The following is a 20,066-nucleotide window of genomic DNA, read 5'->3' on the forward strand; positions in this document are numbered from 1 at the left end:
TAACCACACCCTGAGAGCAGGCAGCAGTTTATCTAAAAGCCAAAGCAACTCATTGTGAAGTGGTTTTTTTAATACATAAACAAGACTCATATTTTAACGAGCTCATTTCACAGTCTATACTTTCAGATTGTAAAGTTATGTCCCATGCAAATTTCATATATGTGGGGAGATATATATATATATATATATATATATATATATATATATATATATATATATGTGCCGTTATCATTTCCTTCATTGATTTCATAGGTCTATTTCTTCCTGTAACTTGCTAGAAGGTCCTTTCATAAGTGCAAGGTTAACGCTGATGTAATCATACGTGAATTACAATTAACATTGTCTCAGTCAAACATAAAAGTGTAACACTCAAGTGCCTTTTATAAGGGAATGTCTGATTGGGCTATGCAAAATAATAGTTCGGTTTGCACATACTCTATGCGCACTGGAAAAAAACCACCAACTTTATGCGGACTTAAAAAAACTTTTTTAAAAAGCAAAAAAAAAAATTGGATCAATGTATTGCTTTTCCTGTGATGTTTTCACATTATCTCTGGTCAGTTTCTGAAGCAGTTGCCTTGTTTTTTTCAGGATTCTCTTCTTCAGTTTCCACTTTGTACATTTCCTCAGAGCCCTCCTCACTGTCATTCTCCTCTGACTCAGTCAGTAGCTCCTCGTCTTTGTATTCTGCCACATCTACCACAGTGCCCATGTGCTCTTTTAGCTTCCCATGATGCTTTACATGGTAACGCTGGTTCTGGAAGAATTTGATGATGGTGTGTTTAGGCAGATCCAACTGAGCAGATAAAGTGTGGATGGCCTCCTGATCTGGATAGAGGCCAACATCATGGATGAAACTTTGAAGAATGCCCAAAGCCTCTAAAGAAATTTTAGTACGAGATCTTGTTTTTTTGGTACACGTGTCCTCTGTAGGTGGAGGCGGGGCCTCTTCTCTCGGAGGTGAATTTTCCTTTGCTGGTTGGGATTGCTGTCTATGAAGCACCTGAAAAATGAAAAAAGCATACCTATTTAAAGTAAGTCTGCCATGACACCAAATGCCTGTGTAACAGCATTAATGCATTACTAATTATGATTATTACATTTATTTAAATATATTGTCAATATATTTAACCAGCTTGTCAATAATTTGAAACCAAATACAAAGAAAAAAATATACACAACACTACCAAAAGTCCATAAATCTGTGCTTCAGCTTTTTTTATTCTCAATCTCTTCTGTATAATGCAAGTTTGCAACATGTTGCATGAGGATTCCATAGCAGTATCTGCATAGCAATACTGTACTAAAAACTGTTCAAAAATAGTTCAAAACTATTTCCTAAAAAACCACTAAAAAAGAAATACATTTTTGGATGATGGGGTGAAATTTTATTAGGAACATGTACAGTAATTTATTACCGACTTAAAAGATGGCATATCTAAAGCTCCTAAAATCCCACTATTTGAAGAACCTAGTTATTTCACTAAAATATTTGTTCTTTATCTCTGCATCTCTACATGAGACAGAAGTTACATACGTATAGGGTGTTTAATCAACTTCTATGTAAACATTGCAAATACAGGTAGCTCCAAATAATGGTTTACTAAAGCTTCCATAATTCTCTTTAAACTTAAACTCACAGAGGAAATTAGATGAGGATTTTAGATCCCGGAAGACCAGAACTGTTAAAGAGGAGAAACATGGAACCATTTGTAAGGCAGAGTACACATGTGTGTGCATACACCTGAACCAGGAGAAAATATGAGTAGATGAAGTGAAAGTCTTATCCTCAATTATCAGCCTAGGAAGATTCAAGAAATATATTTCTTCTTCTGTTATGATGGAAGGTGGCTGATGTCCTAAGCAATAAAAAACTTGTGGGGCCTAGAGAATGTAATGAGTTGAAATAAATGTTACTGGCACTCTTGCTGCATAACTTTTCAATGATGACACGGATGCGTGGCCCTACGCAGCATGCTGCCATCGGCAAAAGAGAAGTGAGAAGTCCAGCCATTCAATTCCCTAACTTCATTAAGCAGCTACACGGTAGGTCTTCAATTGCTCATCTTAAAGGCCAATGTTTGCTCTGGTGATCTGCGTGTCTTAAACAAACATACTCTAGCCCTTCTGCAGAAAGGAATGTTGCAATTATTTGCTATAAATAAATTGGCTCAGGGGGAAAAAACACAATGCGAGAGCAACTAGTCAAAATGAGAAATATCAACTTCTTTCTCTTATCAAAAGGAGCATTGTTCCAGGCCTCCACAAGATGTTCCTTTTTGATATTTCTTTTGTTTTTGCTTTGCTTTCAGACTAGTTTCTCGGCTTGATGTAAGTGCTTGTATATTTAGCCCTAGGGGTACTGCAACACAGCAAAGGAGAGGAGCAGTATGAACCCCATTCCCACCAACCCAACAGATAGCAGCAACCAGTGTAAATTAGGTCTGGAGTCTATTTGCATGATGATGAGGAGCTGGCATTGGTTCTCTACCAAGTCAGTTTAGTAACCCCGCGACTGACTATATGTACTAGAAGGGAAAGAATGCAATCATACAACAGCCCCCTATCAACAGAGTTGCTGCTCCTTTGCAGGTGTCAATAGGCAAAGCTCTACTGATATCTGTCTTGTGTGTTCTCTTGAGTGATAGCTCTGTTGGCTCATATACTCACAGCCAGATAAATCTCTGGTGTTGCATTTAACTCTCAGGAGGGGAAATTTCATGTGGGAAACCATCCTGAAAACACGGGCACTTTAAAAAGGCGCATGTACAAAGCTTCTTGAACAAAGCTTCTTGTACAAAGCATTTGCCAGAGGGGGTTGAAAGAACTGCAGCAACCACAGTACATCACAATACGTTTAATTTCATTGTACACAGGTTGTACAATGACAATAAAGGTATTATTATTATTAAGAGAAGAAAGGCTATCTGTTTAATTTCAGTTAAGTGGAACTAAGAAAAACAGAATCAAGCCAAGCTGACAAGTATGAAATACTTGGGATCTGTAAAACAATACACCTAAGACATTAAAATGTTTAATTTGAGATGAAATCGGTTTCAAAACAACACGCTGGTTTGTTGAAGAGGTGCTCATTCTGCGGTTCTATGGAATCATATTCAGTGTTGCAACTAGAGGGTATAAAACATTTTAAACAGGAAAATGAACCCAATTCTTTGTTACCTAGACTGTCCTTTTAACTTTATCTGAAGAACAGGTGGCCAATTGGTATAGGGCCCTAATCCAACTGCATATAAGATTACACCCAAATCAGACAAGTACTCCAGCCTTCATAAACCATGAGCCTCAGAACTAGGCAATCTTCTCATGCTTGCAATAAGACAAAGATCCTTGGGATGTCCAAGTCAGGGTACTCTGGCTTAATGTCAGTTAACAAATAAGCCACATCTCATGCAGCTTGTAGAAGCAACATCTTAACTGAAAATGGCAGAGTTCTGTGAAGAGTCTCTTGTCATAAACATTGTTCCTAAGAAATAAGTCAAATGTCTTAGCTTCCAAGAAACTGTGCTCAGGATCATAGCAGAAATTTGACTTTGAGTGATCCCGTTCTCTGCTTTTACTCCTCCCTTCACTTTGCCATTAGCACAAGCAAGTCTTCACTTCAATTTTGACCATCTGGAACTGACTTCCTATTTCTTCCCCAAATCAGTTCCCATCTCCTTGCAAATCAGAACTGAAACATGTTTTGTTCTCTAGCCACAGGTCTCAAATGTTTCTGCTTTCTCTAATGCATATTCACTTTAATGTTGAAAATGGATCTACATTTGTATAAGAAAGCTAAAGCACAAGACCGTTTTGTTTTTTTTGTGGGAGGAAACTACTTTTCATAGGTATTACATTTTCACTTTTCTGAGGTATTAGTCTATTCAGATAGAAAACATACAGATATCTAATATGATGAAAGTTGACTTTGAAAAGATAAGTGACTCCTATTAAATCACACAACATTGCAATATGTTTTGAAGGCCACAATGAAATCCAGCTGGGAACCATGTGTAAAAAATAATAGTACACGCCTGCAGGGGAGGAAGTATGATATGGAATGATTAAGTTTAGGAAAATATATAATGTAGTATATCATTAAGGGAATGATCTGTATTACTTGTAATAAGCTACGACAGAGGTTTCAAACTGTATTCCAGAGAACTCTGGAGTTGCTAGAAAACTGATCAAAGCCTCCTCAGTCAGAATATCAGTTAATAGTGGACCAGCTGCTCTGAACATCAGTGTGCCTTCCACTATTGATTTTCCACTTCTTGCAGTAGCCAACCGAGAGTTTTTGGTGTAGGGCTGGTGTTTTTGTTTTTTGTTTTAATTATACTGCCTGATATGTGGAACGGTGAAACCTTTTCTCATCACTCTTTGATGGTAAAAGCTTCTGCTACATTTCTGCATTAAAAGGTATGGATGGAGGAAGATAAGTTGAAGACCACTGAGCTTTTTAAAAAACTGGAAACTCCATAAAGATAAATTAAATGAGGTTAAGCCACACTAGGTGAAGAAGAACCAATCGGTGGCTCCCCACCCCTAGTGGATTTGGCCCTGGGTGCAATAGTCAGCTATTCACAGAGTGAAAGCCAACATTAGCAATACTCAGAGTAAACTCATAGAAATCAATAGGCTTAAATTACTGAAATCCAGAAATTTCTAGAACCAGGCTCCATTTCCACAGATGGGAGCAGACCCATCCCAGAGGAGCACACATTTGCAACTCCATCATTCTCACAGAGCAAGCACGTCTTGTGAGTGAGTACATCACACCTTCCCCTTAAGTTGAAGGACAGGGCATGGTAACTGTTTGGAGATCTTTCTTGCTTCCATCCAGTTCTGAATGTCTTGCAGGATTCCTGAACTCCTGAATCATGACTCCTGAACGTTTTGTCTGCCTCAATAAAGACCTGGTGTTTTACTAACATGCAAGAGCCCTTGTTTGTGTGTGTTGGGCATGAAACAGGATGTAGGGAAAGAGTCTCATGTGAAGTGGCCCCCATGATTTAACAATTTGTGGAATTCTTGTAATGAGTCTGAACCAGGGCCGGCCCAAGACGTTTGACTCTGCCCCTGCAAGTAAAATGCCCCAGCCTGCCACTGCTCCCCACCCCAGATCTAGGCCTCTGCCCGTGCTGCTGCCAGCCCAATAACCACAATTGTACCCTTGCCTGCACCCGCACTGCTGTCACAACACAGCAGCAGCAGTAAGGGTGCAGCACCAAGGACAACAGCACTGTGTCAGTGGTATGGGAAACCCCGGTTGAGCTGGCAGCAACACGGCAGGGGCAGGGAGAATCAGAATCAGAAGTATTTATTTATTTTTTGCATCAACCACTAGCCATAGCAATAAAATAAAATACAATGTACTGAAGACAGAGGTAAAAACTTAACTATACAAAATTTATTAGAGGTTTACATCAATAATCAAAACAAAGAGAGGGTGGAAGGCAGCTCTGCTGCCTGAGGCAAATGGCTTCACCTTGCCTCATGCATGGGCCACCCTTGGTTTTAACAGCTGCAGCCAAGAAGGGTGGCAAGAGTGAACCATTCATTTGCCAACAGTGGCATTTCACCTGAAGCAGCAGAAACTGTGGTTCTGCCTTGCTCTTTCCTAGTGGTCAGGGAAGAGAAACCCAGCACATTTCGGGGAGGGAGAATAATGACCCTTCTGATGCGACATAAGAATGATCCTGCCATTCCTTTAACTGTTTTACAGAAACGTTTCATAATACACTCCTAGTAACTTTGCTTACAGCAGAAAATATTCAGCCTAAAGCTGTCACCGGTTTAACAGCACTGAGTTTCTTTAAAAATCACTGGACAAAATGACATCTCCCAATGTCAAATACCCATCAACTGTTCATATATTCACTACTTTTCAATGTCTCATTCAGGTGTCTCAGATGTAGAGTGTATTAAATCTCTAGAACCTCATTTTAAATGCTGCACTTTGAAAGTGTATGTTTATGCTGAAGGATGCCCTTGCCCTGTGTTACATTTTTGAAGCAGATGTTTGCAGATGCAATAAATGTACCCATAGAGAACTGTACCATACCGTTCTACAGCCTCCAATTTATATAGAGAAGAGCACAACAATAACAACAAAGCTTGGGTAAATAAACGGCACCTTTCAACACAATCTTAGTCTGGGCGTCCTGTTGGCAAGAGTGTTAATTAGATAGAATTTTCTGCCAAGAACCTTTACTAGCTGCTAGGAATGTCTACATGAGAAACTGTAGCAGAAGTTACAATTTGCACCTGTGCTTGTTTTTCCTTTCAAAACAGTGGTTAAGACTTTAATTTATTTTGCTGTGAAAGGTATTTGTGTCCTTTAGCTAAACAGTGCAGCACTACATTACAGAGCTCCAAAAGAAGTATTTTCTTTGAGTTTGTTTGGAGCCGTGATTTAGCACCTTGATGCAATAAAACTCCATTAAATACTGTGATTTAGTTCCATCACTTTTCTTGGACTGCAGAGTATCCTAAGGTTACAAGCTGAGGAAAATTCAAACTGTTATTACAAAAAAAAACCACACATACACACCCCAAAAAACTGTCTATGAAGTGATGACAAATAACAGACTACAGGTGTTAGATTACATTTTGACTTCAGGCAGGTTTAATATACTTTGGCTTCCTTTTACAATTGCTCACAGCATGTACAGTTATGGACAGGGGAGTTTAAAAAAAAATAGTACTCAATAAATGAAGACCATGTCAAAAGAAATCAATATGAGCGTGCAAAATGGTAGGAAGTCTTACATGGATATATATATATGTTCACTTTCATCTAGCTTCCTTTAATATTGTAACCAAAATGCTACTGGCATTTTTCATGTATTGCCTTTTTTTTAAGGGTTTAATAATTGCTTCATGAAGTAAACACTGGTATCACAGATAATTGAACTACCAAGGTTTGATATACATTGAACTTAATTTCATCAAGGCTGAAATATCTCTTTTGAGCCTTTTTAAAAAATGACAATTATCTGAAAATGTTCCTATTTTTCTGAGAATTTTAATAAGGAACAGTATTAAATGTACCTGCATGACTTTTAGGCACTAAATTAATTTTTCTAAGAGCACTAGCTAAATGACCATAATAAATGAATTAAAAAGCATTACAAAGAATTAAAAAGCATTACAAAGGCTGGAGGAGAAAGGTCTTAGCTTAGTGGCAGAGCACATCCTTTGTATGGAGATGGTCCCACGTCCCCAGTATTTCCAATTCAATTGCCACATAGCAGATAATGATAGACAGCTTGAGATTTCGGAGAGCCGCTGTCAGTCAAATCATATAACTTGCTGGAATTCCTGTTCACTCAGTGTTAGACAGGTGCTATCTCTGTTGTCCTCTTTCAACAAACTTCTTAAGTTGAGATCTGTTTCAATGTATTTATATTGAAATGTGTATTGAAAGGGGCAACAGAGTAGACAACACCTGTAGGGGTGAATACATGGTTTGACTTGGTAAAAGGCAGCTTCATATGTCCAGAAAGAAAATAAAAGGGAATCAGTTAAGATACTACCACAGGAAACTATTGACATTCAGACGGAATGTGACTAATTTCTGCCATTTTCTAATGAAGGTATCACTTTCATCACTTCATTTTTCAAATGCATAGAGATAAACAAAACACCTTATGAGCAAAGATTTATCTTTAGTTTATCTGCTTGATTGATTTCATTACGCTACATTAAAATGTCTGCTGGATCAAAGTTCTGTCTTGTCTCTATCTATCTGCCTCATTGTTTGTTACAATTAAGCAGTATGCTTAAGAAGAGCCTGCTGAATCCAGCCAATGGCCCATCTACTCCAGCATCCTGTTCTCACAGTAGGCAACCTACTTGCAAGCAGGATCTGAACCCAAGAGCACCCTGCTCTCCTGTGGCTTCCGGCAACAGGCATTCAGAAGCACGACTGCCTCCAGAGATGGAGAGAAAAAATTCTCTAACCATTTCTCCATGCCATGTATAATTTTATAAACTTTTCTATCGTGTCACCTCTTACTTGCCTTTTCTCTATTCCCAAGCACTGCAACCTTTCTTCACAGGATATCACTCCATTCCCTTGATCATTTTGGTTGCCCTTTTCTGAACCTTGTGTTTTCCTCTCATCATTTTTGTAAAACTATAAAACAGTTTATAGAAAATTCTGTTGGGGGTGCTAGTCATGGGCTCCCCAAGCTACTCAATACACTTTCGGATATCTAACATTTTAATCCTCCATAGCCAGGCTTGCTGGTAAAATCACCCTATATTCTCAGTGGACACACATTGCAGTCTAAATGCTAGGAATATGCCATTTCTTTGTTGCAGATGAGTGAGCTGATCTCCTCAACAGCTGAGTAACAACTATGCATTTGTTCCTCAATAAAGTGGAAAGCCATGACTTGAGCACATGTTCTCTTGCGTTTATATAAGTTGAGTTCTGAGTTATGGTTCTGAGTAATTTCACTATGACTTGTTCTTTATAATAAGAAATGATGCTTGGAAAAATAGCACTAATATTTTTATTAACACTATTCTAGATTATATAGATGGTACGAAAGCACCGTCTTCATGCACTATTTCAAATAAACCTAGAACAGGAACCAGAACCAGAAAAAGGATAAAAAGTGCTTCAGATATTTGTAGGAATCCCTGTTAAACCATGGTGTTAATCCTCAAATGCGGTTTGAACAAGCAAAGGGATTAGCATAGATCTTGGGTGGTTTACAGGTGTCAAGCATAATGAATGTGTTGCATCCATGTTCCTCACGTATCACAAAAATATATTCGTCCAAGTTAGAAATTTCCTAGGTGAGTGAAGAATAAATGAGGCTAGCCTAGTTGTTGAATCACTCAGTCTCATAAAGAAACCCATTTTGGAACTAGTACTGGTGATCAAAATCTCCCTCCCTCCCTCTCTCTCTCTCTCTCTCTCTCTCTCTCTCTCTCTCTCACACACACACACACACACCAGGGGGGTGGGGGTAGGGAAGGAATGGAAGGAGAAGACTGATTGTAGATTTATTTCTTACAAATTTCCCCATGCAGCCTCCCTGTCCCAAGTGAGCAGATGGTTTAATGTTAGTCAGGGTCAGGAATTGCCCTTGTGGCTTCCTGCCTGCCTGCCTTTGTAGATTATCTAGATCATATTAAGATATGCAGCCCCCAAAATTAGAGAAGCTAAGTAGAGTACTTAAAACACTAGGCAGCCACAGACTTTGTTTCTTGTGCATGCTGAACTCATAACTTATGAATAGTTAGATCTGAACTAAACATAAAAATACTGGCTCTTGGACAACATATTTATGTTATCAAACACTTCTTTGTCTACATGCAGCCACTTTCTGCCTCCTGTACTTAATCATTTCCCCATTCCTTCTCCTTCCCTGGGCCAAATGAGCCACTACACAAAATGCACATGAATCAACCACCATCCTTTCAATGTAGTTATTTGCCTGCCTCATTTCTATTGATGCCAACAATTTGACAGAAAATAAGAATGTGCACATATTCACACAGACTTTACCTTGAGAGTCTCCCTATTTTGTATCAAAAATTCTGCTTGAAATGCTACCATGGATCAAATTAGGTTCTCTAACAAAATGTGGAGGGAAGTGGTGCTGATATATTTGGGGATTTGTTTCATGCACCATTTGTGCATATAGGTAGAAACTTAAATTCAAACAATCATCTAGGCATTAAAATCGATATATGCACTGCCACCACCATGCTTCTTTTTGGTCCACAATACTCCCCTTAAGAATTCCAATCCAGAGTGCCTGGAGAAGACACAACTGGCAGAATTATTCCCAATGCATTACCATAAAATAAGGTGTTTGTTGTATATGAGCATCAGATGGTCATTTATTTACTTGGTTTGCTATTTATATTTTCTGCCTCAAACAAAACAAAGCCCTGGCCCTTTATTCTATATGCAGTCTTCTTAGTGCCTAGACTCAACAATTTTGTATTCCCTTAATTCCTTGGACTATATCCTCAGTATTCTGAATCCCCTCTCAAACCTGCAGGAAAAGGATTTGCATTGCAATTTAATTGAGAGCCCTGCCTTTAGCACCCATTGTTTCTCAGCTCCTTGCTTTTCATTCCATTGCTTGCCTGCTTTGTCTTACTCCCTTGAATGATGTTGAATCTTACCTTGTCCCCTTGCCTGCCCAGTATAGTCCTGTTTCAGCTCCCCTTTCCAGCATAAATCCTCTCCAGTCTTAGGTCATTTGTGGCTTTTTCCATCTACCTTTTTGGCATGTCTCAATACCTGACACATAACAGCAGGCACTGAAAAAGGCTATAGGTGTGCAATATTTTCAAAGCTTGTGAAATTATTGTTCTATATGTATTTCATGACTATGAATCAAAACACTAAACTCTACTCTCTCACATCTCAGCAAAGTATTAAATTCCCTACTGATTCTTCTAGGTCTAAACTAAGGAAAGTATTTTACTAAAGGAAATCTCTGAGGTCAACTAGCAATTAACTGAAAGGTTCTGATTGAATATACTATTGACTGCTCTCACATCAGGCAGCTTCCTGTTTATTATACCTTATGGGCTGACTAGGTGCCAAGACATTAAGCTGTCAATAATGTATTAATAGTGAACTATCCCCCTCCCCCCATTTGCCCAACAAATCCTCACATATTAAGGCCCATGATGAAATTATGAAAATCCTCACAATTAATGTAAATTAGTTCTTTGGGTTATTAAAACATGAAAAAATAATGAACAATGTGAAACACACTTCAGAAATTGAAATACACAGACCAAATGATCTGATTAGGACTATTTCCTAAAATCTTTGTATAATTTACATAAAGCCTAAATTTACTTTAGATATCTGTCCTAATTTAGTATGCAGAATAATAATTCACCTTGCTCAACATATGATTATGGTATTGTGATTGTTTTCCTTTAAAATATGTTGTAGATTTCCAAAAATGATATCCAGCACCTTTGATAACTTATTCAGAATGCACCTAAACTGAACATACTGAACATTGTGTGCAATATACCTAACATACCACACAAAATGCCATAACTGCTGGTATATGAATGCTGCCAGCAGTCCTCAAGATCACAAATCATTGCACATGGACATTTTTAATTCACAAACAAGTAGGTTTCGCTTATAATAATTTCTGTCAGCCTGACAGTTTCCCCTCTGGTGTATTAGGTGCATAAGAGCAATCATATGTTTAAGATGTTCGTAGGGAATTTGAATTCATAATAGTTTTTTCCCCAAATCAGAGAACAAGTTGTGCAAACACTTCTTATAGCATAACTGTGTGTTTAGTAAGCTGATGCTTCAGTTAGTAAACTAGTGCTGCCACATAAATTGCCACTGCCCTGTGCTGCAGATTCTTCACTGAAGAGACATGCTTGGATCCTGATTGCCATCAAACTGCTCCTGGCTCCACCACTTTAGTTCAACCCAGCTTTTTGAACAGTTAGGGAAGGCTGGGATTTTGTTAAATGACAAGTGGGATGAAGCTACATAGATTGCACCACTTCAAGTTATCCTGAATAACACTGCCATACTTGCTACACCTGCTTCCATTTCTGAAAAGTCTCTTTGGATTCAGGCTATCAATATACCCATAAACAAACAAACAAACCTTTCTCTGTTAGCTCTTTTAGTGTGACAAAGGTTTGTGTAAGTCAAACACTTGCATACATCATCATCATTATTATTATTATTATCATCATCATCACCACCATCATCATCATCAACTAAATTTGTACACCACCCTTTATCCAAAGATCACAGGGTGGTTCACAACATAAAAATACAAAATGAGAACATAAAATACATAATAAAACAAAAACAAGCCAATAACCCCTACAAAAACACATTTAAAACAAGCACATTTAAATGGACATAGAATGTTAATCAACCCAAGGCCTGGTTACAGAGAAATGTTTTCATCTGTCACCTAAAGATATGTAACTAAGGCGCCAAGTGAGCTTCTGTGAGAAGACACAAGTGGGGAGCCACCACAGAAAAGGACTGTTCTTGTGTTGCCACCCTGACCTTTCATGGAGGAGGCACACAGAAATGGGCCTCAGACGATGACTGCAGAGTTTGGGTCAGTCCTTGAGGTATGCAGTCCTGAACCATTTAAAGTTTATAGGTCAAAACCAGCACTTTGAATTGGGTCCAGAAACTAACTGACAGCTAGTGCAGTCAGGCCAGAAAATCACCCAAAGCCATCAGTAGACCCTTTGGATCAAACAGCCTCCGAGGGCAGACCATTCTAATAGGTCCTCTGCCTCTGGAGTGGGGAAAAGGTGCTGAAAGTCTAAATCTCAGCAGGAAGTGATCTGACCGTGACACATAGCTGCCAAGTTATCCCTTTTTTACAGGGATTTTCCCTTATGCTGAATAGGCTTCCTCGCGAGAAAAGGGAAAACTTGGCAGCTATGCCGTGACAAGGAACGGATGTCAATATCCCTCACTTTCAGATCACCTTCTTCCTGCCCAGTAGAGAAAACAAGGTCCAGAGTGTAGCCTGCCACTTGCATTGGGCTGGTGACATGTTGGGACAGCCCCACGGTCATCACAGCAGCCATGAAGTCCTGAGCCACCCTAGAGCCAGTCACCTCGGCATGGATGCTGAAGTCCCCCAAAACCAGCAGGCTGGGAATCCTCAACACTGCCTCTGAGACCAGCTGTCAGCTCAGGCAGGGAGACTGCTGGGCAGCAAAGCGGGCGGTAAACCAGCGGAATCCCTAATCTGTCCCGTTTGCTCAATGCCAGGAGCACACTTGTTATCACTTTCACAAATAAAAAGTTTGTCTAATAAAAAGGCACTGATTTTTCATTTCCCCTACCAACATCAAGCAGACACTAAGTTAAATTTAATTAACGATTTACAACAAACAGTGAGAAATTATTTAGAGAGGACTTCAAATCCTTAGCATTCAAGTGTCTAAAAAAAGTATTATATAAAGAAAACTTTTAATGAATTGAATAGAGAAAAGCACTTTAATTAAATGCTGTCAAAGAGGATTGTATTAATGACTGCACACAGAGGAATTTAAAGCAAGCCAAGTATATTTAGCAAATAGGAACTGGGCTTTAGAAGGCTGTAACTATTTATGCTTCCAGAACTGCAATGCATCTAGATCACAGTGCCAAGTGAAACCAGTTATGTTATTAGATATGATTTTATTTATTGAGGACTATTAAAATTTCAAAAGTGACAGGGAAAACATTTTTCACTTTCAAAATGAAACAAAATTATTTCCGCTTGTAGGAAGGAAAATAAATAATAAATAGTAATAATTACTTAGCACTTAACTGCTGGTGGGCTGTCTATACACATATTTTAAAGGCGATGTGGAAATTTCTCCATGTCTGTTCTTGGTGCAATGCAATCCAATACATTTCTTCTCAGAAGTACAGTGGGACTTATGCCCAATGTGTATAGGACTACAGCGTTATAGAGCAATCCTAAAGTGATCAGAAGAAACCTTATTGTATGTCCACTGAAAGTTCAGCAGCTGTGGATGGTGTTCTGCCACTGCAGGGGGGGGAGCACCTTCTCAGTGATCTAAGCCCCCTTGTTTCCCCAATATACTCCCAAAAAGACTCTTTCAGCTGAGGATGGCATAGTCATTTCCCTCCACAGGAACATAGGACGCTGCCTTACACCAGTCGTAACATTGGTCCATCTAGCTCAGTATTGTCTACACCAGCGTTTCTCAACCGCTGTTCCGCGTCACACCAGTGTGCCGCGAGACGCTGGCTAGTGTGCCGCGACGAGAAGGGCGATTTGCATTGTCACGTCGCTGACCCTTGGAATATTGGCGGCCGCCAGGCACGTGACAATGCAAATTGCCCTTCTCGTTGCCGCACGTCGCGGCAAATTACAGGCTGAGGTCGCGCCAGCTTCCCTTGGGATTTTCTTCCTCCCGTGTAAATGTGTCCTAAGATGTGCCGAATCCCAATTATTTGAGAAGAAACGTCCCAATGGCCTCCGCGGAACCGGCTTGCACACGCAAATCCGATTTAAACTGCAATCTGGTTGCAGCCACTAGCCAGGTAGCAAGCCCCACTAAAACTCAGCGGTGCTTCCTTCCGAGTAGAAATGCCTAGCTTTGCGTCGCCAGGTTGAATTCCGATGCTTGCTTGGGCGGCGGGGACTGAGGCCCATCGAACTGAGCGCGAGGTTTACTTGCGAGTAAATGTTGGACTAGGGACGGATTGTAACGTTTGTGGGTTTCAAGCAGCTTGGGAACTTCAGCTGGGTGGTGGATGGGGCCCGTTTGGGCAAAAAGCAGGGGCTATAGACAAACTAAATATAGGGCGGCACAGAGTTGGTGTGCCGCGTGATTTTTTTCATAGAACATAGTGTGCCGTGGCCCAAAAAAGGTTGAGAAACACTGGTCTACACCAGGCATAGGCAACCTTGGCTATCCAGATGTTTTGGAGCTACAACTCCCATGATCCCTAGCTAACAGGGGCAGTGCTCAGGGATCATGGGAGTTGTAGTTCCAAAACATCTGGAGAGCCAAGGTTGCCTATGCCTGGTCTACACTGACTGGCAGCCGCTCTCCATGTGCAGGCAGGGAACTCTCCCAGCTCTACCTGGAGAAGCCAGGGATTAAACATGAGATCTTCTGCATGCAAAGTGGATGCTTCACCACTGAGCTGTGCCCCATTGGAGTCAATACCGTGTTTCCCCTTTTTAAATACACTGTCTTATAACTTTTTCCCCTCAAAAAAACACAGGGTGGCTTACTTTCGGTGGGATGTCTTATTTTTTTTATTACCGGTACGGTTTTTATGGCTCAGGGCACTGGCTCAGGGCGCTGCTGGGCTCTCTTGAGTGCTCGGCGCTGCAGCAGGCGGGGCGGCAGGCGTCCTTGGCTGAGCCAGGCAGAGGCCGCTGGCTCAGGCACTCTGCCCGCTGCTGCAGGGCGCTCCAAGCTCCTTGGCCGGGCCGGGCCAGGCAAGGAAGAAGCAATTGGCCCAGCGGTGGCGGCAAGCACAGAAGCGGCAGGGACGGCGGTGGATGAGAAGGCAGAGCGCGGTGATACAGCCAACAAGGCAGGAGCGCGATCAGCTGTTAAGTGGAACTCTTGGAGCACCGCTTCACAGCTGATTGTGCTACTGCAGTGCTGGCCGCATAGAGTGACTCTGTGAGTGGAGGTGACAGTGGGGGTTGGTTTTCGCGGCGCGGAAGTATGGCTTATTTTCGGGGTATGTCTTATATTTCTCAAATGCTTAGAAACCCTGCCATGGCTTACTTTATGACTACGTATTAAAAAAGGGGAAACAGGGTAGGAAGGGAACACCTGATGACACACTCTGCTATGGATATTATTTGTGATACAGGTTGAAGTGATTCCTGAGATATCTTGGTCATAGGCCCTTTAGGGTTTTAAAAATTAAAACTAGCACTTTGAACTGGGCCTAGAACTGACAGTAATAAACTTCCACAAATATAAATAAGCCTTTCCAACATGCTTATCAGATTATTAACAACCGAGCAGCTACTACACTTCAGTCAACTCATTCTACTAACTAGGAACACAGATTCTATATGGAGTAGATTCAACATGTTTTATGTTTTTAGATACCGGTATGCTGTAAGCCGCCCAGCCAGATGGGTGGGGTATAAATAATAAAGAATTATTATTATTATTATTATTATTATTATTATTATTATTATTATTAACATACAGTGTCTTTCAACAAAATGGTTGATCTGGCCCAGAAAACATACTACTTTGTGCCTTCCGCTGTGCTCAATACTTTCCGCCCTCATCCCAGAAACTGTGTCTAACAGGTGTATTACTCCTTTTTGTTGTTAGAGCAGATCCATGCAACCCAAAGACAGCAGCTCATTCTGTGTTTATGCATTGTGCTAAGGAGCATAACAAAAATCATGCATAATTTTTGATGTTAGTTTTCTGATTTACTCATCTTGTTTCCATTCATATGGAAGATTCTGATCAATTAATATTCAGTCATTAGAGTATATGATCTGAGCTGGACAGCTTCAGCTCTGGCATTCCCCCCCCCCCCGAAATTAGTTTCTATGTTGTTTGGAAATTGAAACGGCTGAAAATGTAGTTGCCCATGTAAGCTGCAAATAGCATATGGTTGTTGTTGTTGTTGTTGTTTAGTCGTTTAGTCGCGTCCGACTCTTCGTGACCCCATAGACCATAGCACCATAGTTCAAAACTGGCAAAACAATCTGAGATACTTTCTAATAATTAAGTGATATAGTGTAATACATAACTAAGAAAGTTTCTCCTCTTCCCAATATAAGTTATACTATGATTATAATGGGAGCTGCAAATGTAAGTCTTAATAAAAATCTGAAGCATGTTCTAGCCACACGAGGCATGAATGTTAAACAAAAACAGCTGAAATTGCATGATAGGTAGGTTTGGCCTCAACAGTAAAATTTCAGTGGCTTTCCACTGCAATTGTAATAACTATCTATCATAAGAAACTCTACTGGATATTTTAGATTCAAATATAAAAGGCCTCGTTGCCTGTTGTGTGTAGCTTATTGGTTTTTGTCAAAATGCGTGCAAAGCTTTTAGGAACTAGGGTTCTAAGCTTCTATAAACTGTCATGAAACGTCCAAATAGAGCTTATTAAAAAGTAAAGTGGTCAAACATTCATTAAAACTAAAACCACAGTGCATAGCCACACATTCTCCAAGTGGTGAGGCATCAGTTTTCAAAAAGATGACAACTCAGGAGGCAACGATTTCACTTCAAGCATTTGACTTAATTTTACACACACTTTCATTAAAATAGCTTTATTTTTTGAGACCTCAAATGCCCTCTCTCAAAAGCTTTAAGATGGACCATTCAATTAAGTGGCATGAATACTGTAACCAATATTGACAATGTACTTTGGTTGCATATTACTAATCAAACAAAAATTTGGGAAGGCAAATGAATTACTTTTTAAAGGTAGGGGTCATGCTGGGCAAGTTGGAACTTACAACAGGACGGTCCTTTGGGGAAAAGGATATTTATATCTCCTTAACCCTCAAGAATGAGTCATACATACTGGAAAATATTAGACAACATTAAACTAAATGTACTCTGCCTTTAATTAGAACTTAATCTGTTGCCTAGGCTTTCCATCTAAGTTTTAACTATATAATAGTTTCCTGCATTGTACTTTTAAAAAGTATTTTACAATTCTAATACAAATGAACACATGCTGAGACTTCTGTAGCTTTCCAGGTCTAAAGAGCAAAAGTTATTGTTTTTGTCTGTTTTATTGTTGCAACCTGTCCATGTCTTTGGATAAATGGCAGGATAAAAGTTTTTAAAACAAATAAACAAAGTCATACTTAGGCACATTGAAATAAATGGATTTAAGTTAAAGGTAAAGGGACCCCTGACCATTAGGTCCAGTCATGGATGACTCTGGGATTGCAGCGCTCATCTCGCTTTACTGGCCAAGGGAGCTGGCGTTTGTCTGCAGACAGCTTCTGGGTCATGTGGCCAGCATGACTAAGCCGCTTCTGGCGAACCAGAGCAGTGCACGGTAACACTGTTTACCTTCCCGCTGCAGCGGTTCCTATTTATCTACTTGCATTTTGATGTGCTTTCGAACTGCTAGGTTAGCAGGAGCAGGGTCGAGGAACGGGAGCTCACCCCATCACATGGATTCAAACTGCCGACCTTCTGATCGGCAAGCCCTAGGCTCTGTGGTTTAACCCACAGCGCCACCTGCGTCCCTGGATTTAAGTTACTTAAGTCCATTTTCTTCAGCGAGTCAATTCTGAGTACAGTGGTACCTCAGGTTACAGGTGCTTCAGGTTACAGACTCCACTAACCCAGAAATAGTACCTCGGGTTAAGAACTTTGCTTCAGGATGAGAACAGAAATCGTGCGGCGCCAGCATGGTGGCAGAGGGAGGCCCCATTAGCTAAAGTGGTACCTCAGGTTAAGAACAGTTTCAGGTTAAGAACGGACCACCAGAACGAATTAAGTTCTTAACCCGAGGTACCACTGTATGACTAATGTTAGCTATTACCAAGTAAAATATTATTTTCAACATAACTACATTTTGCCCACCTGCCTTATGTGCTTTGTAGACTGGACATCTTACACACTGCTTTAAAAAATGTAATTTGATTGAAAATAAATCATGATAGAGGAAAGGGTGTGTTGCTCCTTCTCCGTGATATTATTCATCCCTTTAGAATGTTAGATGATCTCAATTAAGAAAGTTCTAAGATGCTTGAAACCAGGAAAGGCAAACGTTATTAGAGGATGAAAGACACAAAACATACATTGATTGCAATTGTTGCTGTTATACTAACTTTATCATTTATTGCAGCAGTCTTCCTCCTTACCAGGTAAGGGATCAAAATGGATTTCAAACTCATCTTTGGCATTCATTATTCAACTTGCATTGTGATATCAATTAAAATAAAACAACTACACATACTTTCTAAAATTTTGATTACTGCAAGTATATGAAGAAAAGAAGGGTAAAGACAAAACATCTCTGCATATTAATAAGACATGTTGCTTAATGGACTCCTTTAACAGTACAGCAGTTACTGAAAATTCATGCATCCCAATGACAGAACAATCTAAGCACAGCAACATTTGGGAAGAATTAATATTAGCTTGAACAAAGAAAATAGTTGGATTAAATGGGCATCAATTTTGTGCATTTGATACTGGTTGTCACCGATTATTTCTGGTTAATTGTGTAATAGAGATTGTCACTGCCAAACCAATATTGCGATTTAGCATCAGGTTAACAGAACACAGGAGGCTTATCAGATAAGCACAACAATACCTTAAGTGCAGCATCCCCAAAACACAGATCGAATGTTTCAACTGTGTTGGAGAGTCTCCAGAGTTTTGCTATTTATAGCTGCCAGCTGGTTCCAGTTATTTTTCTTCATTTTTCATATTTTGATTGTAATAAATAATTAATTCAAGGCTTTGTAACTTGCTGACAAATACAAATACATCACATTGCAATGCAGTGTAACGTGTCACTTGAAACTACACACACTATGCAGAAAAGTAATGTGCTTGAAGAGTTTCAAAAGTAGGCTAAATTATCAAGGTCAACCATTAAAAAAAACACTAGCACCAAAAGACCACCTACATAGGTTACTGGAGCCTACTTTCAAGACAGGTAATTTTTTATTTGAAATCAAATTTCTATTTAGTAGCCATCTGTGATTAAATATGGGTTAAAGAAACAGACACCTTATCGACCCTTTCTATACATGTCTGAAAAACATAGAATTTCATAAAACTATATATTTCTTTAAAGAGAAAAGGGAGGAGGAAGCGGAGGAAGACAAACGTCTTCACATCCCATCACCTACCCTGCTCCTACTGCATGGTGATTTCAAAACTTGGAAACTGAATTGGAACATATAAGAGGGAACAGTGCCACTTTCTAATCATTAGACTAATGATTGTGCCAGAAGAATACATAAAAAAGAGACTGGACAGCGACCCAGGTAGCAATGCAAAGACATCACTCTAAATATTGTACTCTCAAGCTAGTTCTCTTTGAAATAGAACACACACACCTGCTTCTTATATCACTATCTTGATCCCTAAGGCAATCCAGGAATCTCTTCACTGAAAAAGACCCTGGAAGTTTTGTGCTTCTAGATCTGGAAGATGCTTGGAACCATTTGTGTTTTCATTCTTTTACTAGTTGGCATGGGACAAAGAATCATTTTAAAATGGACATAGCACTGACCTGCACAGGCTCAGGGGTAAGTTGGACTACATGCTGCATACGTTCACTGTGATGATGCCTGGATTCCTCTTCATAGATCACATCCCTCTCATGCTGCGGAAGATTCAGGAAGCGCCGGATGGTGCACAGATTTTCCCAAAGTGTACGGTTCTCTGGACTTGGGTTTTCCTTCCAACGGAGCAGCTCACACAGCCAACCCTGCAGTGGAAAGTCAAAATAACTGACGTTTTAAGTACTAGTAAACTGGTGAACAACATAATGGTTGAAGGGACTTTTTATTTTATTGTGCTACTATGATTTATCACAGGTGACACCTCCAATACTTGCT

At 39.8% G+C, this 20,066-nt stretch overlaps 1 protein-coding gene across 1 annotated transcript in view; it reads right to left on the reverse strand.

The window, feature by feature from the left end:
* Window positions 1-229: 229 nt before the first annotated feature.
* Window positions 230-20,066, reverse strand: part of SATB2 (SATB homeobox 2) — a 113,779-nt gene continuing 93,942 nt past the window's right edge. The window contains exons 10-11 of the mRNA XM_035136780.2: window positions 19,739-19,936; window positions 230-1,003 (exon numbers count right to left, since the gene is read on the reverse strand). Of these exons, the coding sequence (XP_034992671.1) occupies window positions 548-1,003; window positions 19,739-19,936 (654 nt within the window). The 3' untranslated portion in view covers window positions 230-547. The remainder of the gene's footprint in view (window positions 1,004-19,738; window positions 19,937-20,066) is intronic.

The sequence above is a fragment of the Zootoca vivipara genome, chromosome 1 (assembly GCF_963506605.1).
Source record: "Zootoca vivipara chromosome 1, rZooViv1.1, whole genome shotgun sequence".
Lineage (NCBI taxonomy): Eukaryota > Metazoa > Chordata > Lepidosauria > Squamata > Lacertidae > Zootoca > Zootoca vivipara.